The sequence below is a fragment of the Phyllostomus hastatus genome, unplaced genomic scaffold (assembly GCF_019186645.2).
Source record: "Phyllostomus hastatus isolate PE091 unplaced genomic scaffold, TTU_PhHast_1.1 phas_contig_17, whole genome shotgun sequence".
Lineage (NCBI taxonomy): Eukaryota > Metazoa > Chordata > Mammalia > Chiroptera > Phyllostomidae > Phyllostomus > Phyllostomus hastatus.
The window spans coordinates 38899784-38927423 of NW_025333664.1; the positions used below are offsets into that span (position 1 = coordinate 38899784).

The 27640-nt window shown below is 39.3% G+C and overlaps 1 protein-coding gene across 4 annotated transcripts in view; it reads left to right on the top strand.

Moving 5' to 3' along the window:
- The window catches only part of DTD1 (D-aminoacyl-tRNA deacylase 1), a 311404-nt gene that overhangs the window by 255855 nt on the left and 27909 nt on the right, over positions 1-27640 (top strand). For 3 of the 4 annotated variants that reach the window (XM_045833208.1, XM_045833209.1, XM_045833211.1), the window contains one exon: positions 14178-14350. In XM_045833208.1, the coding sequence (XP_045689164.1) occupies positions 14178-14350 (173 nt within the window). Of the gene's footprint in view, positions 1-926; positions 1058-14177; positions 14351-27640 lie in introns of those variants that run through there. The other variant, XM_045833210.1, reaches the window with a different exon arrangement.

Consider the following 27640-nt stretch of genomic DNA (forward strand, 5'->3'; position numbering starts at 1 on the left):
AGTAGCTGAAGAGTTGTCTTGGTTCTGAAGGCAAAATGAGTCTCTATGAAGTTGACACATGGACATTGGACTAGCATGTGGAAATGACCTCTTCTAGAGTCTGAGTGCAAATCTCTGTCATTCCCTAAAGAAACCACTACTGATGGTGTTCCAGCCCATGATGGAAGGGCAATAGGCTGCCCCAGTTGCTGTGCTGGTCTCTCTGGGATTTATTGCGTCTGCAGGATAGTGCTGGGAAGCTACCCCCCAGTGTATGTGGTATAGCTGAGTGCACTGAGGCACCGGGAAGTCCAATAGTCAGCCAAACCTGAGAAGGTTCATTGCTGATCAAATATGCATGTATTCTGCAGCAAGCTTTACATTGCTTTGAAAATTTTAGTTATTCAGCAAAACAAATATCTAGTGCCAACTTGTTATTGTTTTCAGGGTGAGAGAATCATCACACAGGGCAGTTTAAATGATTTGACAAAATCAGGACATTTTTTTATTGGTGGTGGGAATTGATAGATACTTAGGAAATACAGTGAGCATTGTGGAAAGTTTTAAAGCTATTGAAATGAGTTAATAGGCTCATGGGTTTGGGGCATTTTGTTGAAGGGAACCTGGTAGGCATGTCCTTCCTTGGCAGCTTCCTGTGATTGCATAGTTATGTCTCCTAACATCAACAGGGCTGCAGGTGTGGGCCAGTACCCTCAGTGTAACAATGCCTTGCAGCATTTTAAAAAGTAATTGAGCAGAAGATATTTGATCTTTGTGACTTGCACCATAAGATTTTCTTGGAATCTTTGCAAGGGGTCGGTTGGAACAGAGCTTTTCCATCTGCACTATGGTCTATAAAAATCATAGTAACTGATTTCATGAGGCTTGAGTGTTTCTTTTGTTATGTTCATCACTCTCTAATTAGATTTTCCTCATATTTGGAACAGTACAGTCTTGCAGGAAGTAACCAGCATTAAAATAACTCAAAGACAGAGCTGTGTCTGCCATGGCCTCAGCAAGAAGAGAGATGGGGTTTGCTGCCCTGAAACCATGGCCAACCTCAGAAGTCCCTGTCCAGGTGAGCATTGGTTTCCAAATGAGATCAGGTCAACTGAGGGCTTGGCAAGGAGTTCAGAGACCTGGCCCTTTTCCCAGTCTGGTTGCTGCTTGCATATGGCCTTGGGCATTCTCTCTCTCAACTTACCTCACCTCCATTGCACTCAAAAGCAATCTGAGAATAATAATAATATCTGCCCTTAACTTCTTGGAATGCTAAAGGTGACAAATTGTCAGAATCTAAGGGGTCATTTATTTCCCAAATTTGAAAACAGACTTTAAAGAGCTGAAATGAACATTTCAGGTTATGTCCATGGGCCCTTTGAGGAAACAGGTGTTCTTTTTTGTCAATGGTAGTCTCAAAAATGAAAAAGAGTATGATCTGCAATGGTTTTCATGGGGCTTATGGGGATATATGAATACATCAGTGAGAAGCTGTAATTTCTCACCATCAATCCTACAAATCATGTTGAAAGCAAGTTTCAGGCACCATCTCACTCTAAGAATGGTCCTTCCATCAGGAATCCTAGGCACCTGTTTTGTTCTAAAATTACTTGCAAAGAAATTGGTTTTTTAGAACCCCTTCAAACTGTATCTAGCACTTAACAGCCTGGTAGGGTTGAATGTTCCAGAGAGAGGCAGGCAGAGGTGATGGCAACAGCAGACAGAGCACCTCAGCCAACTCTGTGTAAACTCTTGCAGCCTGTTACCTGTTGCAGGGCAGCAAACAGTGTCTGAGCTTCTCCTGGAGCAAATGGCATCTTTGGGAGGCCTAGAGTCTGACTGTACGTGGAACACTGAGCTCTCAGATTGATTCATCAAGGTGTTTCTGGTAACTCATTAGTGTCCCTGGAAGCCTAAAGTGACTCATTTTGCATTTTATGTCCTTATCACATTGGGTCATTTTATAGTGTGAAAGATGCTTCAGAAGGGTGATTTGAGGTGTGAAAGAACAGGACTGGTAAGAATTATTTCTTGTTTATTTGGTGCTTAGCAAGTCTCAAAGCATGTGCAAATGCTGCACTCTGTTCTCAGTGCCCTGGGCAGTCAGCCTGGGTGGATACCAGCCTATCATTTATAAAAAAGTAGATGGCGGTGAGTGGTTTAAGAGTCTCTGGTTTTCTTTTCCTTCTTAAGAGAGAGCTATTTCTACCCTGGGAGAAGGAACTCACCTGTAGTGCCTACACTCATTGTGCACTGCTGTTTGGGTCCTATTCTGTTTCCTACTCTCAAATGCTGGTGAAGAGCTATTTAGTCACACAGCTGACATAAGCAAAAGTTTGAGCTTCCCTTTTTTTTGAGGCCATCACCTGGTCATCCTTCAGACAAAGTAGGTCCTATTCATTCATTTCTGCACTCACTCATCCATTATTGTGTGTGTACCATGCTGTGTAAGTCACACCACTATACTTCTCTTAATTAATGGGGAACTTGTGAAAAATTTGTTTCCAGGGTTCCCACACACCGGTAGCATCCCAGCCTTCTGTGCTGCTTTGCTTCATCTGGTCTGTCCTCCAAGTCTTTGGTGATGGTACGTTGACTCACCTGCCACTCCCACGTGGGAATACTTCAGTTACTACTGATGGTACATCCTGACCATAATTCACCTTTGCTCTTTCCCAGCTTTTCGTGGGTTTTCCTCACACTCACCTTGGCCTCTTGCTTTTTGGTCTCCTTGTGCAACCCTTAACTTTCCTGTCTTCAGTCACCTGCCTGTGAGTTTCTGCTCAGATGGCTTGTACTGCCTTATGTTCTTTGCCTTAATGTATCTGGCAGTGATATGTGAATACACAGAGGATGATGCTGGTCTCTGGAATTTGCATGTCTTGTTTGCCCTCCATCAGCTCTGGCTTCCATTAGCCCTCCCCTACTCGCCTGTACCACCTCTTTCTTGACTACCCTGAACTTGGGGGCTCATCCCCCTCTTGAGGCCCACTACTCTTTGGACATCCTGTGTTTCTTACTGTAATTGTACGATGCTGATTGCTTTCTTTGGCTGCCCCCTACTCTGTGACTGGGCACTGAGAGTCCCTGTCCTGTCTGCTGGGTTGCACTTTCTCCTGATGCTAGCAGCTGGACTATGACCTGTTCCATGACTGCCCTGTATCAGTGGTTTTAGTTTGGGGCCAGACCTGTCTCCCTCACCCTGGTATGCCTCTTCTATTGCCATACACGGGCTATGCTTGACAAGTGTTGGGGACGTTAGAGAGCTCTCTCTAGGCTTGTATTGCTTTTGTAGCTTCTCTACCCCACTCCCTTAGCCAGCCTGTTCCCAGCTGATTAAAGACAAACAATTGTTACATTTGATCCTTGTGACTTCTTCAGCTATCAGGGAAAAGCATACAGGCAAACTGATGTCCTGCAGCAGCTTGTTGCCAAACCACCAAGGAGCTGAACTTATGCTAGAGCCAGTTTTTTGTTTGTTTGTTTGTTTAAATTTAGCAAATGTAGATGGCCCTGAAGTCATTCCCTGCATATTTTCTACCAGTAAAGACAGGAGTAAAGAAGGATGACAGCTTGGTCTACTGTATGCTACAGTAGAATGGTGGGGGTTGCCAGCATTCCCAGCTATCTCCACTTTAAAATGGGGATTATAATAGCCTTTATACTTTCCAGGTGCTTAGAATAGGGCTGGGCTCATTGTAAGTGGGACCACCCATTATTCCCTTGGTACACAGTCAACCCCAGGAAACCAGGGCTCTACTGTATCCCTGGCTCCTAGAATAGAGCATGACTTATAGCTGATGCTCAATAAATATCTGTTAAATGAAGACCATAGATTGAGTAAGAGAAGGCCTATGGGTCTCTGGGAAGAATAAGGAGTTTGGTATCTAAAGACCTAGAATTTGGTCCCATCTCAGCAATTCATATGCTGAAAAACCTTAAACAAATACTATAACCTACTGAACATCCATTTTTTCATTTATTTCAGTGGGCATGTTGTAAGATATTTTGGTGTCAGCAAGCCTACCAAAAATGTGGCTTAAACAGTATGAAGCTTGATGACCTCCCTTATAGGACAACTGATTCTTTCAGCTTGGCCCGGCCAGGGCTCTCTCCAGTGGCCTCATTGTACTTCTGGGCATCTCCTCATTCTGAGAACTGCCAATACTCCAAAGCTCCTTTTTTTCCTGTGTCTTCTTGCATCTGTATTTATAACAGATGGATGCCTTTCTCTGAAGCCCTCCTCTAGCCCCCTCAGGTCCTATTGGCTGAGATTTCTGTTACATGTCCATGTGGTTGCAGGGTCAGATACTGCCATTTTGGAAGGAAAAAGCTGCTTATGCCAGTAGGGAAGGAAGAAGGATCTGGGAGGATGACTGTCTGTGCTGCAGGAAGCAGACTGTGGCTTCCCCATGGAATCTTGATGATAATATTGGGTTGTTAAAAGCAAACAGATCACATAGGTGAAAATGCAACATGGGGTCCATAACAGGTGGCTCATACCTATTTCACTGACATTAAGTTTGTCCAGATACATCTATAAAAATAAAATGTAAATGTCCTTAGGTGGAGTTTGTTCTCTCCTGTGTGGCCAGTCTTCTCCCTGCTCTATTATCTTATATACATGGTTACTTTACTTATTTTGCTAACTGCATGGTTCCTCAAGGCATTTAATTTTGCAGGCCCTGTGGCAGAATATTGTAATGCCCATGTTCAGCTAGTTTATTCTTTGTTTTGGTGTCTCAAAGTCTTTATGTAAAGTTTGTATTAACATTCTCAATGGGTGTTGTTTTAGTGATCAACTCAAACCCAAAGAATTAAGCTCCAAAGTGTTAAGCAGGCTAATGTAATTTTTAAATTATACTTTATTTTTTATTCTATTAGAGTAGTTCCAATTTTTCTTTGTCTCCTGCTATCCAGCACCCCCTCTTCCTCAGGCAATCCTCACACCATTGTCCATGGGTCATGCATGTATATTATTTGGCTACTGTATTCCCTATGCTGTACTTTCTATCCCCATGTTTATTATGTAGCTACCAATTTGTACTTTTTAATCCCTTCATCTTTTTCACTCATCCCCCCCCCAAACCCCTTCCTATTTGGCAACCATCTTCCTATTTGGCATCTGTATTTATAACAGATGGATGCCTTTCTCTCAACATCAAAATATTCTCTATATCTATGATTATGGTTCTGTTCTCCTTGTTTATTTATTTTGTTTTTTTAGGTTCAATTGTTGATAGATATGTATTATTGCCATTTTATTGGTTCATATTTTTTATCTTCTTCTTAAAGAAGGCCCTTTAACATCTCTTGTAATACTGGTTTTATGGTGACAAACTCCTTTAGATTTTTCTTGTCTGGGAACCTCTTTATCTGTCCTTCAATTCTAAATGATAGCTTTGCTGGGTAGACTAATCTCAGTTGTAGATCCTTGCTTTTCATCACTGAATATTTCTTTTCTGTTCCATCTAGCCTCTAAAGTTTCTTTTGAGAAATCAGATGACAGTCTTATGGGAGATCCCTTGTAGCTAATTAACTTCTTTTCTCTCGCTGCTTTTAAGATTCTCTTTGTCTTTAACCTTTGGCATTTTTATTATGATGTGTATTGGTGTGGACCTCTTTGGGTTAATCTTGTTTGGGCCTCTCTGTGCTTCCTGGACTTGTATGTCTATTTCCTTCACCAAGTTAGGGAAGTTTTCTGTCATTATTTTTTCAAATAAGTTTCCAATTTCTCGCTCTTTCTCTTCTCTTCTGGCACCACCCCCACCCCAGTGAGAATGTTGGTATGCTTAAAGTTGTCCCAGGGGCTCCTTACACTATCCTCAGTGTTTTGGATTATTTTTTTCTTGTGGTTTTTATTGGTTGTTTTCTGCTTTCTTATATTTTTAAATCGCTGATTTGATTCTTGGCTTCATCCACTCTACTGTTGATTCCCTGTAAATTATTATTTATTTCAATTAGTGTATCCTTTGTTTCTGACTGGATCTTTTTTATGCTGTTGAGGTCCTCACTAAGTTCCTTGAGCCATGTTTCTTTGTCTCCTCATTTTGGCAGCCTTCAGTGTTTGTTTATATATATATTAGGTAGAGCTGCTATGTCTCCCAGGCTTGATAGAGTTGCCTAATGTAGTAGGTGTCCTGAAGGGTCCAGTGGCACAGTCTCTCCTATTACCAAGTTGGATACTCAAGGTGCACCCACTGCATGGGCTGTGTACAACTTCCTCTTATAGTTGAGCCTTTATTGCTGTTGGCACATCCAAGGTCATCACCTTCCTATGTTCTGTCCAGGGTCACACAGCATAAGATACAAAGTGATACACAGATGGCTGCTACTTGTGTTGAACTTGGAGGTGCCTAGGAGAGGCCAACCTGTGAACCAAGGTAGGTTTCTACTAGTACCAGGCCTTGGGCAACTTAGTGAAAAGTATAGGGCTTGTTGAAGCCAGGTGCTGCTTGCTTGAAAGAATTTAGGAAAATCTGAAGCATGGATCAAGACAAGCTATTCATATGGGAAGGCCACTGGAAACATCTTGGGTGGGCCTGAAAGTTGGCTGAGGCAGGGCCTCAGGGAATCACCAGGGTGGGGCAAATAATGTGAGCCAGGTTGATGGAGATTTAGATATGGCGCCCACCTGCTGGCTCTGTGGCTCTGTTTGGGGAGCACGAAGAAAAGGAACAATGGCCTCTGCCAGCACTTATATCTGGAAGAAAGCTTCCCCTCAGCTCTCACTCTGATGCTGGACTATTCATTTCTTCCCTGTACATCTCTGATGCCTTTCAATCTGTCACCCTAGTGCTGAAGCTTAGAGGGAGTGAGTTCAGGTAAGTGTGCATTGGCCCTTTAAAAGGAACTCCCTGGAATTCCAGCAGTTTTCTGTCTTTCATAGTTTCAAGCCCTGTTGTTTTTTACAGCCAGAAGTTATGGAGACTTCTTTTCCTCGCACTGGAACCCTGGGCTGGGGGTCCTCGTGTGGGGCTGGGACCCCTTGCTCCTGAGATATCTCTCCCTATTTTTTTTTTACTACACATGGGTGTGTAAATAGCCCTTTCTGCGTCTTTGCCTCTCCTACCAGTCTTGATGTAGTTTCTTCTTTAATTCTGTAGTTGTAGGACTTCCATTTAGCTCAGTTTCTGATAGTTCTGAATGATAGTTGTTCTATAGTTTAGTTATTTTGATATAGTTGTGCAAGGAGTCAAGCTTGTTTTACCTACACTGCCATCTTGACCAAAATTTCCTGGCTAAAGTAATTTAAAACACATAATAGTCAGGCATTTGGGGGTTTTATTTTTGTTTTGCTCTAAATATCTAAACTGCAAATATTGAAACCCCAAACCCTGCAATTAACTAGTTTTTTCTTACATTATACAATTAAATTATGTTATACATCTTAATTAAAAAGAAAACTCTTTATTTTCTCAGTGGATTTAATTGTGAGTTGGGGAGATTCGGATCTAGATATTCTAATCTCCCTTGTTTTGGTCCCCTTTTCTGAGATCCACTATGAGAGGTACAGGCTGGATGTAAGATGTTTACCTGGCCTGTGGCAGTTTCTTTGTTTCTAGAGTTGCCTTGGAAGGTTGGATTTCTCTCTAAACACTAGATCCAGTATGGTTTGGACAATGTCTCCTTCCCAATATGGACACTCTTATCAGTTAATCAAAAAACAAGCAAACAAAAAAACAAAAGTACTCCATGTCAGTGTTTGTAGAACATGTATTTCACAGGGCCTGTTGTGGTTTTTGTTTGTCCTTGATGTGTATCTACCTACTAACTTGAAAGCTGTGGGCATGAGTCTATATGCAGTACCAATTTATTTTCTTCCTCTTTTTTTTCTTTCTCATTTGTTTTCTCAAAAAAAATTAACTGCTTTCTTGCCTTGCGATATAAATTCCACATTTTGGTTGCATTGGATTCCAAGTCTTCTGAGGAAAGGTTTAAATTTATTAGACTGAGTCACAGTGTTCTCATAAAGAACTTTTGTTTGGGGCATGGAGCCATATGTGATTAGGATTGTTTTATGCTAAATAATGTAAAAGAATCAACATTACATTATTTACAGAAACTTGGGCTATGCCTATTACTTAAATAATTATCACACATGATTTACAAGCATGGTCCATGATAGGGTGGGAGGTCAAATGGACTTTTCTGCAGTTTTGCCCTCTTGATGGCGCCTCTGAGTCAGTGAGAAACAAAGGGGCACTGCCAGGGCACAAGAGCCTCCAGGAAGCTGGCAATAATTGGGAATTGTTCCCCATCACCCACCTAGAATCTGGCTTCTCAACAGCGTTAAAGAGGAGCAAGTGGCTAACAGGTTGGATCACAAACAGAGCTTTGCATGAGATTGAATTGTAGCAGTGAGGGGAAGCTTGATTTGGTTGTTACTGGTTATATTCACATTTTCTATATTTACTCAAAAGAGGGGAAACAAAACATGATTTTTTAAAATAATCATGCTTTATCTCTGTCTAACTTAGATGCACTTATGATTTTATATTTATGTGTATGTATATGCAAAATCTATCTGTAGATACACACAAATATGTAACATACACATGTATAAGTACATATACCGACACTGATGTAAATGTAAACTACTGGCAGCAAAAGGCAGCATATCACAGTTCATTGCAGAACATTAATTTCCAGGTGTTTGAATTTCATGCACTAGGAATATAAAAAATAAAAAATAAATTAGAGGGTCCAGGAGGGTTGCCAATTTCGTGTGTTCCAAGATCATTACAACATTGTTTTTTTTTTGGTGCTGAATGTTAACTAGACTATTGTGATGGTCATTTCACAATACAGTTGATCCCTGAACAACACAGGTTTGAACTGTACGTGGATTTTTTAAATAAATACTGTAAATGCATTTTCTCTTCCTTACGATTTTCTTTTTTTTTTTTAAATTGTTGTTCAAGGTACAGTTGTCTTTATTTTCCTGCTGTCACTTTCTCCCTTCCCACACTCCACCTCTCACCCTCAATCCTTCCCCTTTTGGCTTGTCAGTGGGTCCTTTGTACATGTTTCTTGGTGAGCCTTCCCCTACTTTCCCCCATTATCTCTCTCCCACCTCCCCTCTGGTTACTGTCAATTTGTTCTTTATTTCAATGTCTCTGGTTATATTTTGCTTGCTTGCTTGTTTGTTGATTAGGTTTTACTTATAAGTGAGATCATATGGTATTTGTCTTTCACTGCCTAGCTTATTTCACTTAGCATAATGCTCTCCAGTTCCATCCATGCTGTCACAAAAGGTATAAGCTCCTTTCTTTCTGCTGCATAATTTTCCATTGTGTAAATGTACCAGTTTGTTTGTTTGTTTAAGATTTTATTTATTTATTTTTAGAAGGGAAGGGAAGGAGAAAGAGAGGGAGAGAAACATTAATGTGTGGTTGCTTCTCAAGTATCCCCAAATGGAGACATGGTCTGCAACTCAGGCATGTGCCCTGACTGGGAATCAAACCGACAACCCCTTGATTCACAGGCCCATGCTCAATCCACTGAACTACACCAGCCAGGTCATACCATAATTTTTGATGCATTCATTTATTGATGGGTACTTAGGTTGCTTCCAGCACTTGGCTATTATAAATTGTGCTGCTATGAACATTGGGGTGCATGGCTTCTTTTTAAAAAATATATTTTATTGATTATGCTATTACAGTTGTCCCATTTCCCTCCTTCATAAGCCTCCACCCAGCACACCCTTTCCCACCCACATTCCCCCCTTTTAGTTCATGTCTATGTGTCTTAAGTTCTTTAGCTTCCACATTTCCCAAACTATTATTGCCCTCCCCCTGTCTATTTTCTACCTACCATCTATGCTACTTATTCTCTGTACCTTTCCCCCTCTCTCCTCCTCCTACTCCCCTGTTGCTAACCCTCCATGTGATCTCCATTTCTGTGGTTCTGTTTCTGTTCTAGTCATTTGCTTAGTTTGCTTTTGGTTTGTTTTAGGTGTGGTTGTTAATAATTGTGAGTTTGCTATCATTTTACTATACATGTTTTTTATCTTCTTTTTCTTAGATAAGTCCCTTTAACATTTCATGTAATAAGGGCTTGGTGATGATGAGCTCCTTTAACTTGACCTTATCTGAGAAGCACTTTATCTGTCGTTCCATTCTAAATGAAAGCTTTGCTGGATAGAGCAATCTTGGATGTAGATCCTTGCCTTTCATGACTTGGACTACTTCTTTTTAGCCCCTTCTTGCCTGAAAGGTCTCTTTTCAGAAATCCGCTGACACTCTGATGGGAACTCCTTTGTAGGTGACTGTCCCCTTACCTCTTGCTGCTTCTTAGATTTCTCTCCTTCATTTTAATCTTGGGTAGTGTAATTATGATGTGCCTTGGTGTGTTCCTCCTTGGGTCCAACTTCTTTGGGACTCTCTGAGCTTCCTGGACTTCCTGGAAGTCTATTTCCTTTGCCAGATTGGGGAAGTTCTCCTTTATTATTTGTTCCAATAACTTTTCTACTCATTGCTCTTCCTCTTCCCCTTCTGGTACCTCTATAATTTGGATGTTGGAATGTTTCAAAATGTCCTGGAGGTTCCTAAGCCTCTCCTCATTTTTCTTCATTCCTTTCTGTTTGGTTGTTTCTTTCTTCCTTTTGGTATACTCCATTGCTTTGAGTCCCAGTTTTCTTCCTATCATTATTGGTTCGCTGTGCATTTTTCTTCATTTTACTTAGCATAGCCTTCATTTTTTCATCTAATTTGTGACCAAATTCAATGAATTCTGTGAGCATCCTGATCACCAGTGCTTTGAACTGTGCATCTGATAGATTGGCTATGTCTCAGTCATTTAGTTGTATTTGCTATGGAGCTTTGAGCTATTCTTCTATTTGAGCCTTTTTTTTGTCTTGTCACACCTGTTACGTATGAGGAGTGGAGCCTTAGGTGTTCACCAGGATGTGGCATCCCAGTTGCTGGATTGTGACACTGTATATGGGGGCAGGGTTTGAGAGGGAACAATGATGCTTGCTCCACTCTCTGTTGGACTTCAGTCCCTTCCACTGCTTCCCCCAAGCAAACTGGGCCCTTTTGGCACTGATTCCCATGGAGATGGGCATGTGTACATTCCAGGACCCTGTGGGTCTCTCCAATGAACTCTCCTGTGAGGTTGGGAGTCTCTCCCTGCACCTCAATACCCGCAGGTGTCCTCAATCAGTGTGCCGAGGCTCTATTTCCTGGTGCTGGGACCCTGGGTTGCATGCAGTGCCTTCTTTCACAATCACCACCTTGCTGGATCTGCCAGTTGCCACCCTGTGCCTTGGGTCTGCCAGCCACCAACTGCATGTTCATGGTCCACCCGCTGCAGTCTTGTGCAGCGGATGCCCTATACACCTGGTCCCACTGCTCTTTGTGCCTTGACCCCTCTCCTTCTAGCTGCACTACTCTACCCTTCTTGCTGGTCTGGATGAACATGTCTAGTTTAACTCCTTGGTTGTCTGACTTCCATGCAGTTCAGTTTTCTGTCAGTTCTGGTTGTTATTCTGTTTCTGAATTGTTGTTCCTATCTTGGTTGTGTGAGGCAGCACAGTGTGTCCACCTATGCCTCTATCTTGGCCAGAAGTCTGGTTCTTTTGAATTGGTGTTTCAGGATTCTTGGGGTATGATTCTGTTAATAACATTTTCTTTTCTCTTGTTTACTTTATTGTAAGAATACAGTACATAATACATATAACATACAACATATGTGTTAATTGATGGTTTATGTTATTGGCAAGGCTTCCGGTCAATGGTAGGCAATTAGTAATTAAGTTTTGGAGGAGTTAATAGTTATTCATGGAGATCAGTTGTTATACAGATACTGAATCATTATTTTGTACACTTGAAATTAATATGTTTTTGTCAATTATATCTCAATAAAATTTTTAAAATTTTCAGTAAAATGCACATCACATAAAGTTTACTATCCTAATAACCATTCTTAAGTGTACAGCTTAACAACATTATATGCATTCACATTGTACAATTCAGTATCATTTTGCAAGAAAATAAAAAGGGAGAGGGTGAGACAGAAGAACTCTATCTACTGTCCTCATCATTTCATAAAAGAAAGAGCATTGTAACACCAAAAGGAAAATAAGGCTGCCATAATAGATGTAAGAAATTCCTCCCTAACCTGTGGTAGAATGGCATAGAGAAAAATGATCATCCAGGGAAAAATAATAGTATAGAAGAAAACATAGCAAGGAATTCTGTACAGTCATTACTCAGATTTTTTAAAATGCTAACTTTTTGTCCTCTTTGCTCCTGGTCATTCCTGCTTGAAGTGACTATAATGAACTGTTTGTTACCAGGCCATGAAAACACAAAGAGCTTGTGCTAGAATAAAATGCGGTACACCACTAGACTTGCAGTTCAGTAGCTGATACTTTTTCACAGCAAGATTTTGTTGATGAAGGAAGCAGTGCATTGATTTACCTCCTTGCCTTTGTGTCTTAGATCAGTGGTCCAAGTGCCAATAGCAAGCAAGCCACATAATGGCACAGTCAGCAACCCTGTTCTAGATCTCATTGTGTTTTTATAGAAATAAAAGTTACAGTTGATGCCCACATATATTCATTCTGATATGATCACATTCTTTTCTCTTTCTCTCCAAAATTAAGTAGTGCACTGAGGTTGGTTTGTATTCTCCCAGTTCATACTATTCTGCACAAGCCCATTAGGATATGTAGTGTTGTTTTGTGTAAATGAAACCCTGTTTTATATAGCCTTCTGAAATTTTATTTGTCTCACATAGCATGATTTTAAAGACTTACCATTTTAATACACATATAGCTGCTTTTACAGTACTGCTTTTTCTGACTATGCCATATTATATTTATCTGTACTCCTGTCAGTGGATTTTTGGGTTGTTTTTAAGTTTTTGCTAATATAAATAACAATGCAGTGCACAATTTTGTGAGCCTTTCCTGTGCACACAAATGTGAATTTATCTAAGGGAGTTATCTGGGAGGAGAGTGAGTGGGTCAAAGTGAAGTGATATCTCCAGTTACAAAATCAAATTAGCATGTTAACCTACCTAGTTGTTACATACAGCTTTTCAGGTAAATGATGAGTGGGAAAGATAACATTGTAAGTCAACCATCAATAAAATTGGTTTTCTGGACCAAACTCAGAGTTTCTGATTGTTGATCTATCTAAAGATTTAGTTCCAAGTCTGTCTGTAATATAGAGATGATGCAACAGGTTGGTTACATTGACTTTTCTTTGTCTTTGTCTATGGGACAGGGACCAGTCAGGAAAAGCCAGCCCTTCATTAAGTTTCCCCCTTTGCTTGTGAACTGGAAAATATTTGCAGTCATGGTCTGGGAGGCAGATGAAACTGGGTGTTGCTGTCTCTTGGGCTTTGTTACAGATAGATATTTTTTGGCTCAAGAAAATGTCATGGGTCAAAACCTGACCAGTCTTCTTGGCATGTTTCTCAGCAGGACTTTCTGGAGTGGCTGTGCTGCAGCTCAGAGTATTAGGTGATCTAGGTTTCTTTTGACCATGTAGTCTGTGGTTTCTTTGGACAATTTGAGGAGATAGGTAGGGGAGAAGTAGACTCAGATTCTTTGGGATTAGATGTCACAGGCATGTCCCCAGCTGGTCTGGAGGAAGTCTGAGAGGGTTCCCATGGCCAGTGTCCCTGTGTAGCCACCATCAGCCTTGTAAAGGCATTTGGAGTTTTGGCTATGGATGAGTCAAGCACAGTCTCAAAGAACAAACTGATAACTGAGATGATGTTTAAATGTGCTTAATGTACTTTATTCACAGCCTCTCTCTTATCTATAGTAAATCGTGAAGTGTTTTGATCATTTTTTTTAAAAAAACAATAAATGGGAACACAACTTGGTAAGAAAAAACTATAGAGAAATCAAATAAAAAAATAAGACTAACAGCCTTTTCATTTATAGGGCTATCAAGTCTGTTAGTTGACTATTCCCAAATACCACATTGACAAAGCTGAGTTAATGGTGGGGGACAGTGGTCTGAGAGAGATCACACATATGGCTAATCTGTGTTAATGATGCAGGTGCCTCACTGATAAACATTTTATGTGTAATTTGGTGCATCAGAACCACTGTGGTCATCAGGTTATCAGACAAAAGCTTTTTCAGTGGTTGCTGTTTGTGAACTAATTGGTTCTTTGTGTATACAGACACATGTTTATATCTGCAAAATAATTTTTTTACTTTTGATAATTAGCTGTCAAAGCTTGAAAAACAACAGCAGAGGAAAGAAAAGACCAGAGCCAAAGGGCCTTCTGAATCAAGCAAAGAAAGAAATGTTCCTCGCAAAGAAGACCGCAGTGCCAGCAGTGGGGCTGAGGGTGACGTGTCTTCTGAACGGGAACCGTAGACTTCAGGGATGGAACTCAGGTAGGAGTGTCTCTTCCCTGCATGGCTCCATCCTCCCATATTTTGGGCAACCATCAATGAATAGAGAACAGAATGGCTTTTGCTGTTGAATTCATTTTATGGACATTCATCTATAGCTTCCTTCAATTCACTGACTTGGAAGGTGGAGAGAAAAGTTAAAATGTGGAAGAGGCAGGTACCCATGGCCTGGGGTGTTCACCTAGGAGGTTCTGTGTATTTTACCTTTTTCAGTTGTCTATGTCAGTTGACAACTGCGGCTACTATTAGCATTTCTAGAGTGTTCACAGATCCAGAATCTAGACCAGGAGCTTTATTCAAGCTCTCACTGTTGGTCCCTCCTCTCCATTCTTGCTCTTGGCATCTCCTATGGCCACCATTGTCATTTGTGGCAGCCTCCCCTCTAATTTCCAGCCTAATTTTCTGCTGTCCTTCACGTCATCTGGCATGGCATTGCTAGTTTACTTTTTCTAAAACAGGGATTTATTCTCATCACTTCGATACACAGGAATGGGCCTCAGTCCACATAGTGATTTGATGTTGACTCCACCTCCCTGCCTGAAAATCGGAGTCCTCTAAAACTTGATCCATTTGTCTTAAGTTCATTCTCTCAGTGAACAATTATCAAGAGCCTCTTACTTGGAGTTCACAAGTTCAGGGAGAAGCATAGAAATAATTATGCTATAGCATGGTGCACTGTGGTGGTGATGGGTTGTGGGATGAGGTGGAGATGGAAGTTGGGGAGGCTCCATGGAGGGGAAAACTCTGAAACTAGACATGTAGAAATGGGTAAAAAAGGGGTGAGGGTAGGGAGCTGCATAAGCCTAGAAAAGAGCAGGTGCTAACGTTGAGGGTGAGAGACAAGGACAGATAAATGTTGGAACAGAGGTACTGAAGAATGGCTAAAGTGTTGGGTACAAATTATGGTGGGTGTTGTCCAAGGAGCATCTCTGAAGTTAGAGATGTAGGAGGGTTCTGGGCCATAGAAATCTGGATGCAACTCTTGAGAAATTTGGATTTCATCCTATGGTGCTAGGAAACCTCTGAAAGGTTTTAAATACACAAGAGACATAATCAGATACCAAGGTTAAAAAGATCACTGTAATGCAATCTTGGGCAATGAGGCTAGAAGCAGATAGGCCACTTTGGAGGCATTTGCACAAGCCAAGAGAGGATCAAAGTCTTTGTCACCTTCAGTTTATAGACTGGTTCAAACCAAGTCAGCAGACAGGTTTGTCCTGGAGATGTCAAATTATGACACAGGAGAATATTTGTAAGGTTTTCTGCCTTCTCTTTTCCTTATGAAAAGGAAGAAGATAGAAGTCTATCTATGAAATGTCCTTTAGAACACACACTACTAGATATTGAGGTATATTATTACCAAGACCATAGTGATAATTTGGTGCAATGGAAACCAGCTTTTAAACATAAGCAGAGCAAAGGAACAGAATAGAGCTCAGAAAAGAAGGTAAAGGGATTAGCCAAAGAACATGCTTATGTATGTGTAACTCATAGACACAGACAACAGTGTGGTGATGGCCAAGGGGACAGGGGGCAGGGGCTGGGTGGAGGTGGGCAAAGGGAGGAAAATGGGGATGTCTGTAATAGTGTTAATGATTTTAAAAATTAAAAAAAAATGCATTGTGGATTTATGGATAGTCCCACCAGGCTGGAGTGGGAGGTATCAGATTGAACGGTAGTTCTTCTGGAGCTGCTTCTCAAACTTCCTCTGCCTCTGGGGAACATGCTAGAGAGAACATCTCAGCACTTGCTTCTGGTTCCCAAATGAAGAAAAAAGGGCCAGTTAATATGATTACTATGATGGCCAGGGAGCTATTTATTAGGCCAAAATTTCAAAGTGAACAATTCCTTGGTTCAGAAGAAGAATCTCATTTGATATTCCTTTTTGGGCTGAGGCCAACTGCCCAGCCTTCATGCTTTTTTACTCTCTTGGCCTCACTCAGGCACAGCACCATTTCTTTTCCCTTTAGTGTTAAGATTATGAAGAATGGGCTGTCCTCTGGTTAGCTGTGACCTTAAACAAGTTAAAAAAGTAAAATTTTAGACCCCCATGATGAACTCAATGAATAGGAAGGAAATAAAAATACAGTAGCACCTCAGTACTTGTTAATTTGTTTTGGAACTCGTGTCAAGTGCCAAAACCAAGTACTGAATGCAATGAGTAATGAAGCATTTTCTCTTGTGGGGAAGTGTAATGACTCATACAAGTTCTAGAACATGTGATGAATCCTGAGCAAGTGCCAAGTGCTGAAACATTTTTTTCTTGTCAAAATGCAATGAGTAGAGGGTTTGATGAATTCTGAAGCTGATGAGTACCAAGGTGTGATTCTATAAGTACTCATCTTCCAGTAACCAAATCCAGCTTATTCACCTAAACACACACACAAACACAAATTCAAATGTTTTTTGGAGCTTTATCTTTTTTTCAGATAAATACATGTTATTTATGTATTTATTTTAATTTTTTTGTTTCAGCTTTCACTTTCTTTTTTTTAGTATTTTTTCCATTACCATTTATTCCCCCATACCCTTTTAAACCTCCACCCATGCCCTCCCCTCACAATCACCACAGTGTTGTCCATGTCCTTGAGTTCTCTCCTTTTTTTTGCTTGATTCCTCCAACTCCCCAAACCCCACTCCAGAGCTGTCAGCCTGTCTCTGCTCCTGTCTCTGCTCTATCAGTCTGTCTCTGCTCCTTAGTTTAGTTTTTTCATTAGATTTCACATATGAATGAAATCATTTGGTACTTGTCTTTCTCTAAATACTTATTTCACTTAGCATAATGTTCTCCAGGTCCACCCATGCTGTCACAAAGGGTAAATTTTCTTCTTTTTTTATGGCTGAGTAGTATTCCATAGTGTAAATGTACCATAGCTGTTTTATTCACTCATCTACTGATGGACACTTGACTACCTCCAAATCTTGACTATTGTAATTGATGAGGTGATGAATGCAGGGGTGCATGTATTCTTTGGTATTAGTGTTCAGTTATCTTTGGATAAATTCCCAGAAGTGGGGTTTCTGGGTCATAAGGCTTTCCCACTTTTAATTTTTTGAGGTATCTCCATACTGCTTTCCACAGTGGCTGCACCAATCTGCATTCCCACCAACAGTGTACAAGGGTTCCCTTTTCTCCACATCCTCACCAACACAAGTTGCTTGTTGATTTAATGATGGTAGCCATTTTGACAGGTATGGTGGTATCTCATTGTGGTTGTAATTTACATTTCTCTGATGAATAGTGACATTGAGCATCTTTTCATATGTCTATTGGCTATTGTATGTCTTCTTTGGAAAAGTGTCTATTCAGGTCCTTTGCCTATTTTTTTTTGGTGTTAAGTTTTATAACTTCTTTATACATTTTGGATATTAAGCCCTTGTCAGATGTATTGGTGAATATGTTCTCCCATTCAGTGGGTAGTCTTTTCATTTTATTGATGTTTTCCTTTCCTGTGAAAAAATGTTTTTATTTTATGTAGTCCCTTTTGTTTATTTTTTCTTTTGTTTCCCTTGACAAAGAGATATATCAGAAAGTATATTGCTACAAGAAATGTCTGAGATTTTACTACCTCTGTTTTCTTCTAGGATGTTTATAGTTTCTAGTCTAACATTTGAGTCCTTAATCCATTTTGAGTTTATTCTTATGTGTGGTGTTAGAATGTGGTCTAGTTTCATTTTTTTTTTTTGCAGATGTCTGTCCAAAATTCCCAACATCTTATATTGAATAAATTATCTTTAGCCCATTCTATGTTTTTGCCTCCTCTGTCAAATATTAATTGACTGTAAAGGCATGGGTTTATTTCTGGGCTCTTTGTTCTATTCCTTTGATCTATGCGTCTGTTTTATGCAAATACAATGCTGTTTTTATTACTAAGGCACTGTAGTATAGTTTGATGTTAGGTAGCATGATTCCTCCAACTGTGTTCTTCTTTTTCAGGATCACTGTTGCTATGTGGGGTGTTTTGTGATTCCATATAAATTTTTGGAGTATTTGTTCTAGTTCTGTAAAATATGCCATTGGGATCCTGATAGGTTACATTGAATCTATAGATTGTCTTGGGTAGTATGGACATTTTAATGACATTAATTCTTCATGTCCACAAACACAGTAATGCTTCCACTTATTTGTGTTTTCTTCAATTTCTTTCTTCACTGCCTTACAATATTCCAAATATAGTTCTTACACATTCTTGGTTAAATTTATTGACACATATTTTATTCTTCATGAAGCAATTGTGAATGGGTTTTTTTTCTTAAATGTCCTGATAGTTCATTATTGGTGTATAAAAAGGCAACTGATTTCTGAATATTAATGTTCTATCCTGCTACTTTACTGAATTCATTTATCAGTTCTTGTAATTTTTGGTGGAATCTTTATGTTCTCAAATACAGTATGATGTCATCTACAAATAATGGCAGTTTTACTTCTTCCTTTCCAATATGTATGCCTTTTACCTTTTTTTTTCCCTTGTCAGATTACTATGGCTAGTACTTCCAGTACTGTGTGGAATAAGAGTGGTGAAAGTGGACATCCTTGTTTTGTTCCCAATCCTAAGGAAAACGCTTGTAGTTTTCGCCCATTGAGTATGATAATTGGCTTTCAGTTTGTCATATATGGCCTTTTTTATGCATTGGTATATGTTTCTCTATTGCCACTTTGCTGAAATTTTTTATCATAAATAGGTGCTGGATTTTATCAAATGCTTTTTCTGCATCTGTTGATATGATCATGTGGTTTTTATCCTTCATTTTGTTTATGTGGTATATGACATTTATTGATTTTTTAATGTTGTTCTGACCTTGAATCCTGGAATAAAGCCCTTTGATCATAGGGTATGATCTTTTTGATATATTGCTGTATTCAGTTTGCAAATATTTTGTTGAGCATTTTAGCATCTATATTTATCAGGGATATTGGCCCATAATTATTTTTTGTAGTGGCTTTCTTTGCTTTTGGAATTAAGATAATGCTGGCCTTGTAAATGAACTTGGGAACCTTGCCTCCTCTTGGATTTTTTTAAGTAGTTCAAGGAGAGGTGTTAGTTCTTTTTGGAATGTTTGGTAAAATTTACCTGTGAAGCCATGTGGTTCAGGGCTTTTGTTTGTTGGGAGTTTTTATAAATTACTGCTTCAATTTCACAAGTTGTAATCTGTTTATTCAGATTCTCTGATTCCTCCTGATTTTGTTTTGGAAGATTGTATGTTTTTAGGAATTTATCCATTTTGTACAGGTTGTCTGTTTTGTTGGCATATAGTTGTTTGTAATATTTCCTTACCATCCTTTGTAATTTTTTACTGTCAGTTATTATTTGTCTTCTTTAATTTCTGATTTTATTTATTTGGGTCCTCTCTTTTTTTCTTGAAAAGTCTGGTTAAGGGTTTTTCAATCTTGTTTATTTTCTCAAAGAACCAGCTCTTGGATTCATTGATCTTTTTTTCTATTTTGTAGAATATTTCATTTATTTCTGCTCTGATTTTATTTCCTTGTTCTCTGCTCACTTTGGGCTTTGTTGTTCTTTTTCAAGTTCTTTTGACAGTAAAGTGAGATCATTTATTTGAGCTTTTCCTTATTTTTTGACATTGGCCTATAATACTATGTATGAATTTCCCTTGTAGGACACATTTGTGATTAGCAAGTCCTCTTTTTCATTTGTTTCAAGATATCTTTTTATTTCTTTCTTAATCTCATTGTTAACCCATTCATTGTTCAATAACATGTTATTTAGCTTCCATGTCCTTGTGTTTTTTTCATTTTTCTTCTTGTGATTGATTTCTAGTTTCATACATAGCATTATGGTCAGAAAAGATGCTTGATATAATTTCAGTCTTCTTGAATTTATTAAGACTTGTTTTGTGTTCTTACAGTATAGGAACTCTAGCTTTTCTTTTCTGGGAAGCTCCTTATTTCTCCTTCAGTTTTATTTTTATTTTTTTGTTTTTTAAAAATGTTTTATTGATTATGCTATTAGAGTTGTCCCATTTCCCCCCCTTTGTTCTCCTCTTCCCTTCACACCCCCTCCTACCATCATTCCCCAACCTTAGTTCATGTCCACTGGCTATATGTATAAGTTCTTTGCTTCTACATTTCCTATACTATTCTTAACCTCCTCCTGTCTATTTTCTCCCTACCATTTATTCCCTGTACCTTTTCCCCCATTCCCCCTGCCCCTTCCCTGCTAATAATTCTCCATATGATCTCTATTTCTATGATTCTGTTCCTGTTCTACTTGTTTGCTTAGTTTGTTTTTGTTTTCATTTTTTTTAGGTTCAGCTGTCGATAGTTGTCCATTTATTGTCATTTTACTGTTCATATTTTTAATCTTCTCTTTCTTAGATAAGTCCCTTTAACATTTCACATAATAAGGGCTTGGTGATGATGAACTCCTGTAACTTGACCTTAACTGGGAAGCACTTCATCTGCCCTTCCATTCTAAATGATAGCTTTGCTGCATAGACTAATCTTGGATGTAGGTCCTTGCCTTTTATGACTTTGAGTACTTCTTTCTAGCCCCTTCTTGCCTGCAAGGTTTCTTTTGAGAAATCAGATGATAGTCTTATGGGAACTCCCTTGCAGGTAACTGTCTCTTTCTCTTGCTACTTTTAAGATTTTCTCCTTATCTTTAATCTTGAGTGATGGAATTACCACGTGTCTTGGTGTGTGCTTCCTTGGGTCCAGTTTCTTTGGGACTCTCTGAGCTTCCTGGACTTCCTGGAAGTCTATTTCCTTTGCCAGATTGGGGAAATCTGTTTTCATTATGTTTTCAAATAAGTTTTCAATTACATGCTCTTCCTCTTCTCCTGGTACCCCTATAATTCAGATGTTGGGATGTTTAAAGATGTCCTGGAGGTTCCTAAGCCTGTCCTCATTTTTTAAAATTCTTGTTTGTTCTTTTTGTTCTGGTTGAATGTTTACTTCTTCCTTCTGGTCCAAATTGTTGATTTGAGTCCCAGTTTCCTTTCCTTCACTGTTGGTCCCCTTTATGTCACTTTTCATAGCCTTCACTTTTTCCCTGTTTGCGACCATGCTCAGCCATTTCTGTGAGCATCTGATTACCAGTGATTTGAACTCTGCATCTGATATGTTTTCTCTCTCTTCATCACTTAGTTGTATTTTTTTCTGGAGCTTTGATCCATTTTTTTCATTTGGGCCATTTTTTTCCCGACGTGCCTGTTACATAGTAAGGAGCAGAGCCTCAGGTATTCGCCAGGGTGGGGCAATCCACATAGCTATGCTGTGGCACTGTATGTGAGGGAGGGGTCTGAGAGGGAACAATGCAGCCTTCTCAGCTCTCTGCCAGCTTCCAGTCATCTCCGCTGCTACCCATAAGCAAATCGGACCCTTTTGGTGCTGATTCCTGGATGAGTGGTTTTGTGTATGTTCTAGGACCCTGTGGGCCTCTCAAGTGAACTCTCCTGTGAGGCTGGGAGTTTCTCCCACTGCCTCAACCCCCATAGGTTTTTTCAGTCAGAGGCTTTGAGGCTCTATTTTCCCACATTGGAACCCTAGATTGCACACTTTTGTCTCACTTCCCAGTTGTTCCTCCCATTCTCTCCTCATGCAAATGTGGGACTCCCACTCCACCAGGCACCACCTCACCTGGTCCACCACCCGCCACCTTGCTGCTAGTCCTCTTCTCCCACCTGCCTGTCTCTGGCCCTCGTACCAGTCTAGATGAGTTGTTTCTTTTTTAACTCCTTGGTTGTCAGACTTCCATACAGTTTGATTTTTTGGCAGTTCTGGTTGTTGTTGTTGTTTTTTTCAATTTGTTGTCCTTCTTTTGGTTGTATGAGGAGGCACAATGTATCCACCTATGCCTCCATCTTGGCCAGAAGTGGATCTCCTTCAATTTTAAATGATAGCTTTGCTGGGTAAAGAACCTTGGTTGTATATCCTTGTGTTTCATCACTGAATATTTCCTCCCAATCCCTTCTGGCCTGAAATGTTTCTGCTGAGAAATCACACGACAATCTCATGTGAGTACCCATGCCTTGCAGGTAACTAATTGCCTTTTCTTGTGGCTTTTAAGATTCTCTCCTTTAAGCTTTTTCATTTTAATTATGATGTGTCTTGGTGTGAGCCTCTTTGCAGCTATCTTTTTTGAGACTCTCTGTGCTTCCCAGAATTGTGTGTCTCTTCCTTCACAAAGTTAGGGAAATTTTTCGTCATTATTTCTTCAAAGAAGTTCTCAATCCCTTGCTCTCTCTCTTCCCCTTGCAGAACCCCTATGATGCGGATGTTCTTATGCTTCATGTTTTCCCAAAGGTTTCTTAAACTGTCCTCATGTTTTAAAATTCTTTTTTCTTTTGCCACTCTGGGTGTTTTATTCTACCTTGTCTTTCAAATAACTGATTTGAGTCTCTGCTTCATCTAAACTACTGTTATTCTTTCCAGTATATTCTTTATGTCATATATTGCATTCTTCATATCCAACTTATCTTTTATTATTGTTTCTATGTCCTTTTTCATGCTGTTGAACATACTTACAATCATTACTTTGATCTCTATATCTGGTAGAATGCTTGCCTGCATTTCATGTAGCTCTTCTTCTTGAGAATTCTCTTGTTATTTTATTTGGGGCTTGTTTCATTGTGTCCCCATTTTGGCTGCCTTGTTGTGTTTATTTCTGTGGTTTAGGTAGATCTGTGTATTAGGTAGGTAGGGTTGCCTTATGTAGTAGGTATCTTGTGAGGCCCAGTGGCACAGTCTCCATGATCACCTGAGCTGGGTGCTCTAGGAATGTTCCTTTGTACCTGTGTTGCCTACCTACTGTAATTGAATCTTGATTGCTGTTGTCTTGTTTGTGGGGGATTGACCCTCAGGCTGGCTTATTGTGAGGCTCAGTCCTCACACAGGGTGCAAGCTGTTGTGTAGGTGCTGATCACATGAAATAGAATTTGCCTCAGCAAGATTTTGTGGCTTTCCAGATTTCCCTGTGGATATGCTACTTGTGGAGCTTATTTGATTCTTTGTTTTTTTTTTTAATTCGGGTATAATATATTTCAAAATAACAAAGACATAATGATTATGTCTACTTATTCAAGGTACTTGAGTACCCCACAATATAGTTAATGATCATAGAGAACTTTTTTCCATTAACCCAGTGTTCAACAATTTTTGAAATTGTTTTTCAAGTACAGTTTTCTGCCCTTTCCCCCCCACCCCTCCCCAACATCCCAACCCTCCCCGCCTCCCTCCCCCATTTCCATCCCCCCTTGTTGTTGTCCATATGTCCTTTATAATTGTTCCTGTAAACCCTTCATCCTTTTCCCCCTTTATCCCCTCCCCTCTCCCTTCTGATCACTGTCAGTCTGTTCTCAATTTCAATGTCTTTGGCTATACTTTGCTTGCTTGTTGGTTTTGTATATTAGGTTCCTGTTAAAGGTGAGATCATAGGGTATTTGTCTTTCACCACCTGGCTTATTTCACTTAGCACAATGCTTTCCAGTTGCATCCATGCTGTCCCAAAGGGTAGGAGCTCGCTCTTTCCTTCTGCTGCATAGAATTCCATTATGTAGATGTACCACTGTTTTTTATTACAATTTATTTTATTTTTTAAATTTTTATTTTAATGGTCATTCAAGTACAGTTTTCTGCCTTTTATCCCCACCCCAGCCAATCCCCCCAGCTCTCCCCACCTCCCTCTCATTTCCACCCCACTCCTCTTGTTACTGTCCATGTGTCCTTTATACTTGTACCTGGAAACCCTTCCCCTTTCCCCCTGAAATTCCCTCCTCTCTCCCCTCTGGTCACTATCAGCTTGTTCCCAATTTCAGTATCTTTAGTTATATTTTGCTTGCTTGTTTGTTTTGTTGATTAGGTTCCTGTTAAAGGTGAGATCAGATGGTATTTGTCTTTTACCACCTGGCTTATTTTGCTTAGCATAATGCTTTCCAGTTCCATTCATGCTGTCCCAATGGGTAGGAGCTCCTTCTTTCCTTCTGCTGCATAGAATTCCACTGTGTAAATGTACCATAGTTTTTTGATCTATTCATTTATTGATGGGCACTTGGGTTGCTTCCAGCACTTGGCTATTGCAAGTTGTGCTGCTATGAACATTGGAGTGCGTAAGTTCTTTTGGATTGATGTTTTGGGGTTCATAGATTATAATCCCAGCACTGTAATTGCTGGTCAAAAGGCATTTCCATTTTTAGTTTAGTTTACTTTTTTCCACAGTGGTTGCACCAGTCTGCAATCCCACCAACAGTGCACTAGGGACCCCTTTTCTCCACAACCTCTCCAAAACTTGTTGTTTGTTGCTTTGTTTATGATGGCCATTCTGACTAGTGTGAAATTTGCATTTTTCTCATGGCTACCGATCCTGAGCATCCTTTCGTATGTCTCTGGACCCTCTCTATGTTCTCCTTGGAGAAGTGTCTGTTCAAGTCATTTGCCCATTTTTTAATTGGGTTGCTTGTCTTTTTAGAGTCATATGAGTTCTTTATATATTTTGGAGATTAAACCCTTCTCAGATGTATCATTGTTAAATATGTTTTCTGATATAGTTGGTTGTCTTTTCATTTTAATGCTGTTTTCTTTAGCTATGCAAAAGCTTTTTATTTTGATGAGATCCCATTTGTTTATTCATTCATTTATGTTCTTTGCTCTAGGTGACACATCAGTAAAAATATTACTGCACAGAATATCTGAGACTTTCCTGCCTATGTTCTTCTCTAGGACTTTAATGGTGTCAAGACTTATATTTAAATCTTTTATCCACCTTTAATTTATTTTTGTATATGGTGTAAATTGGTGGTTGAGTCTCATTTTTTTGCATGTAACTGTACAGTTCTCCCAACAGCATTTTGTTGAAAAGGCTACCTTTGATCCATTTTATGCAGCTGCCCGCTTTGTCTAATATTAATTGACCATAGAGATTTGGGTTTATTTCTCGGCTCTCTCTTCTGCTCCATTGGTCCATGTGTCTGTTCTTATGCCAGTACCAGGCTGTTTTGATTGTAATACAGTTTGATATCAGGTATTGTGATTCTTCCTACTTTGCTTTTTCTTCTCAAAATTGCTGCAGCTATTTGGGGTCATTTATGGTTCCATATAAATTTTGGAAGTGTTTGTTCTATGTCTGTGAAATATGCCATTGGTACTTTAATAGGTATTGCATTGAATGTGTAAATTGCTGTGGGTAGTATGGACATTTTGATGACATTAATTCTTCCGATACATGAATATGGTATATGTTTCCATTTGTTTGTGTTTTCCTTGATTTCTTTCTTCTTTATTGTGTAGTTTTCTGAGTACAGTTTTTTTACCTCTTTGGTAAGGTTTACTGCTAGGTATTTTATTTTTCTTGTTGCTATATCAAATGGAGTTTTTTCCTGATTTCTGTTTCTGATATTTCATTATTGGTGTACAAAAATGCCTTTGATTTCTGGATATTGACTTTGTATCCTTCTGTTTTGCCAAATTCATTTATTAGGTCAAGCAGTTTTTGGTGGAGTCTATAGGGTTTTCTATGTATGCTATCATGTCATCCGCAAACAATGACAGTTTTGTTTCCTCTTTTCTAATTTGGATACCATTTATTTCATTTTCTTATCTGATTGCTGTGGCTAGGACTTCCAATACCATGTTGACTAGAAATGGTTAAATTGGACAACCTTGTCTTGTTCCTGATCTTAGTGAGAACTTTTTTAGTTTTTGTCCATTGAGAATGATGTTGCCGGTAGGTCTCTCATATATGGCCTTTATTATGTTGAGGAATGTTCCCTCTATTCCCACTTTGCTTAGTGTTTTTATCACAAATGGGTGCTGTACCTTATCAAATGCTTTTTCCGAATCTACTGACATGGTCACGTGGTTTTAATCTTTGCTTTTGTTTATGTGATGTATTAAGTTTATAGATTTGCAAATGTTTTATCATTTCCATCCCTGGGGTGAATCCCACCTGGTCGTGGTGTATGATCTTTTTAATGTATTGCTGGATGTGGTTTGCCAATATTTTGTTGAGGATTTTAGCGTCTATGTTCATCAGTGATATTGGCCTGTAGTTTTCTTTTTTTGTTGAGTCTTTATCTAGTTTTGGGGATTAGGATGATGCTGGCTTCATAAAAAGAGTTTGGGAGTCTTTCGTCTTCTTGGATTTTTTTGGAATAGTCTGTGAAGGATAGGGGTTAGCTCTCCCTTAAATGCTTTGTAGAATTCTCCTGTGAAACTGTCTGGTCCAGGTTTTTGTATGTTGGGAATTTTTTATTACACCTTCAATTTCCTCAGCTGTTATTGTTCTGTTCAGGTTTTCTGCTGCTTCTTGATTCAGTTTTGGAAGATTATATATTTTCCAAAAATTTGTCCATTTCACCTAGGTTTTCAAATTTCTTGGCACAAAGTTCTTCATAGTAATTTCCTACAACCCTTTGTACTCCTGTGGTATCAGTTGTAATCTCTCCTCTTTCACTTCTGATTGTGTTTATTAGGGTCCTCTCTCTTTTTTTCTTGATTTGCCTGCTTAAAAACTTGTTGATTTTGTTTATCTTTTCAAAGAACCAGCTCCTGGATTCATTGATCCTTAGAATTGCTCTTTTAGTCTCTATGTCATTTAATTCTACTCTGATCTTGGTTATTTCCTTCCTTGTACTTGCTCTAGCCTGTCTTTATTGTTGTTCCTCCAGTTTTTATAGGTGTAGGGTTAGGTTGTTGATTTGAAATATTTCTATTTTTTTTTCAGTAGGCCTGTAAAGTTATCAGTTTCCCTCTCAGGACTGTCTTTGCTGTGTCCTATAAGTTTGGGGTTGTTGTGAGTTTATTTTCATTTGATTCCAGAAACTTTTTGATTTTCTCCTTGACCTCCTTCTGGACTGATTCATTGTTTAACAGCATGCTATTCAATCTCCATGAGTTTGAGTGTTTTGAGAGGTTTTTCCTTTAGGTTGGTTTCTAGTTTTAGTCCCTTGTGGTTGGTGAAAATGCTTGGTATGATTTCAATTTTCTTGAATTTGTTTAGCCTTGTTTTGTGACCTGTCATGTTGTCTAGCTTTGAGAATGTTCCATGTGCATTCAAAAGAATGTGGATTTTGCTTCTTTGGGATGAACGGCTTTATATACATCAGTTAAGTCCATTTCATCTATTGCATTGGTCAATGCTACAATATCTTTGTTGATATTTTGTTTGGAAGATGTGTCCATTTTTGACAGTGGGGTGTTAAAATCCCCTACTCTAATTGTGTTGCTGTCAATATCTTTCTTGAAGTCCTCCAATATTTTCTTTATGTATTTGGGTGCTCCTATGTTGGGTGCATGTATATTCACAATGTGGATGTCTT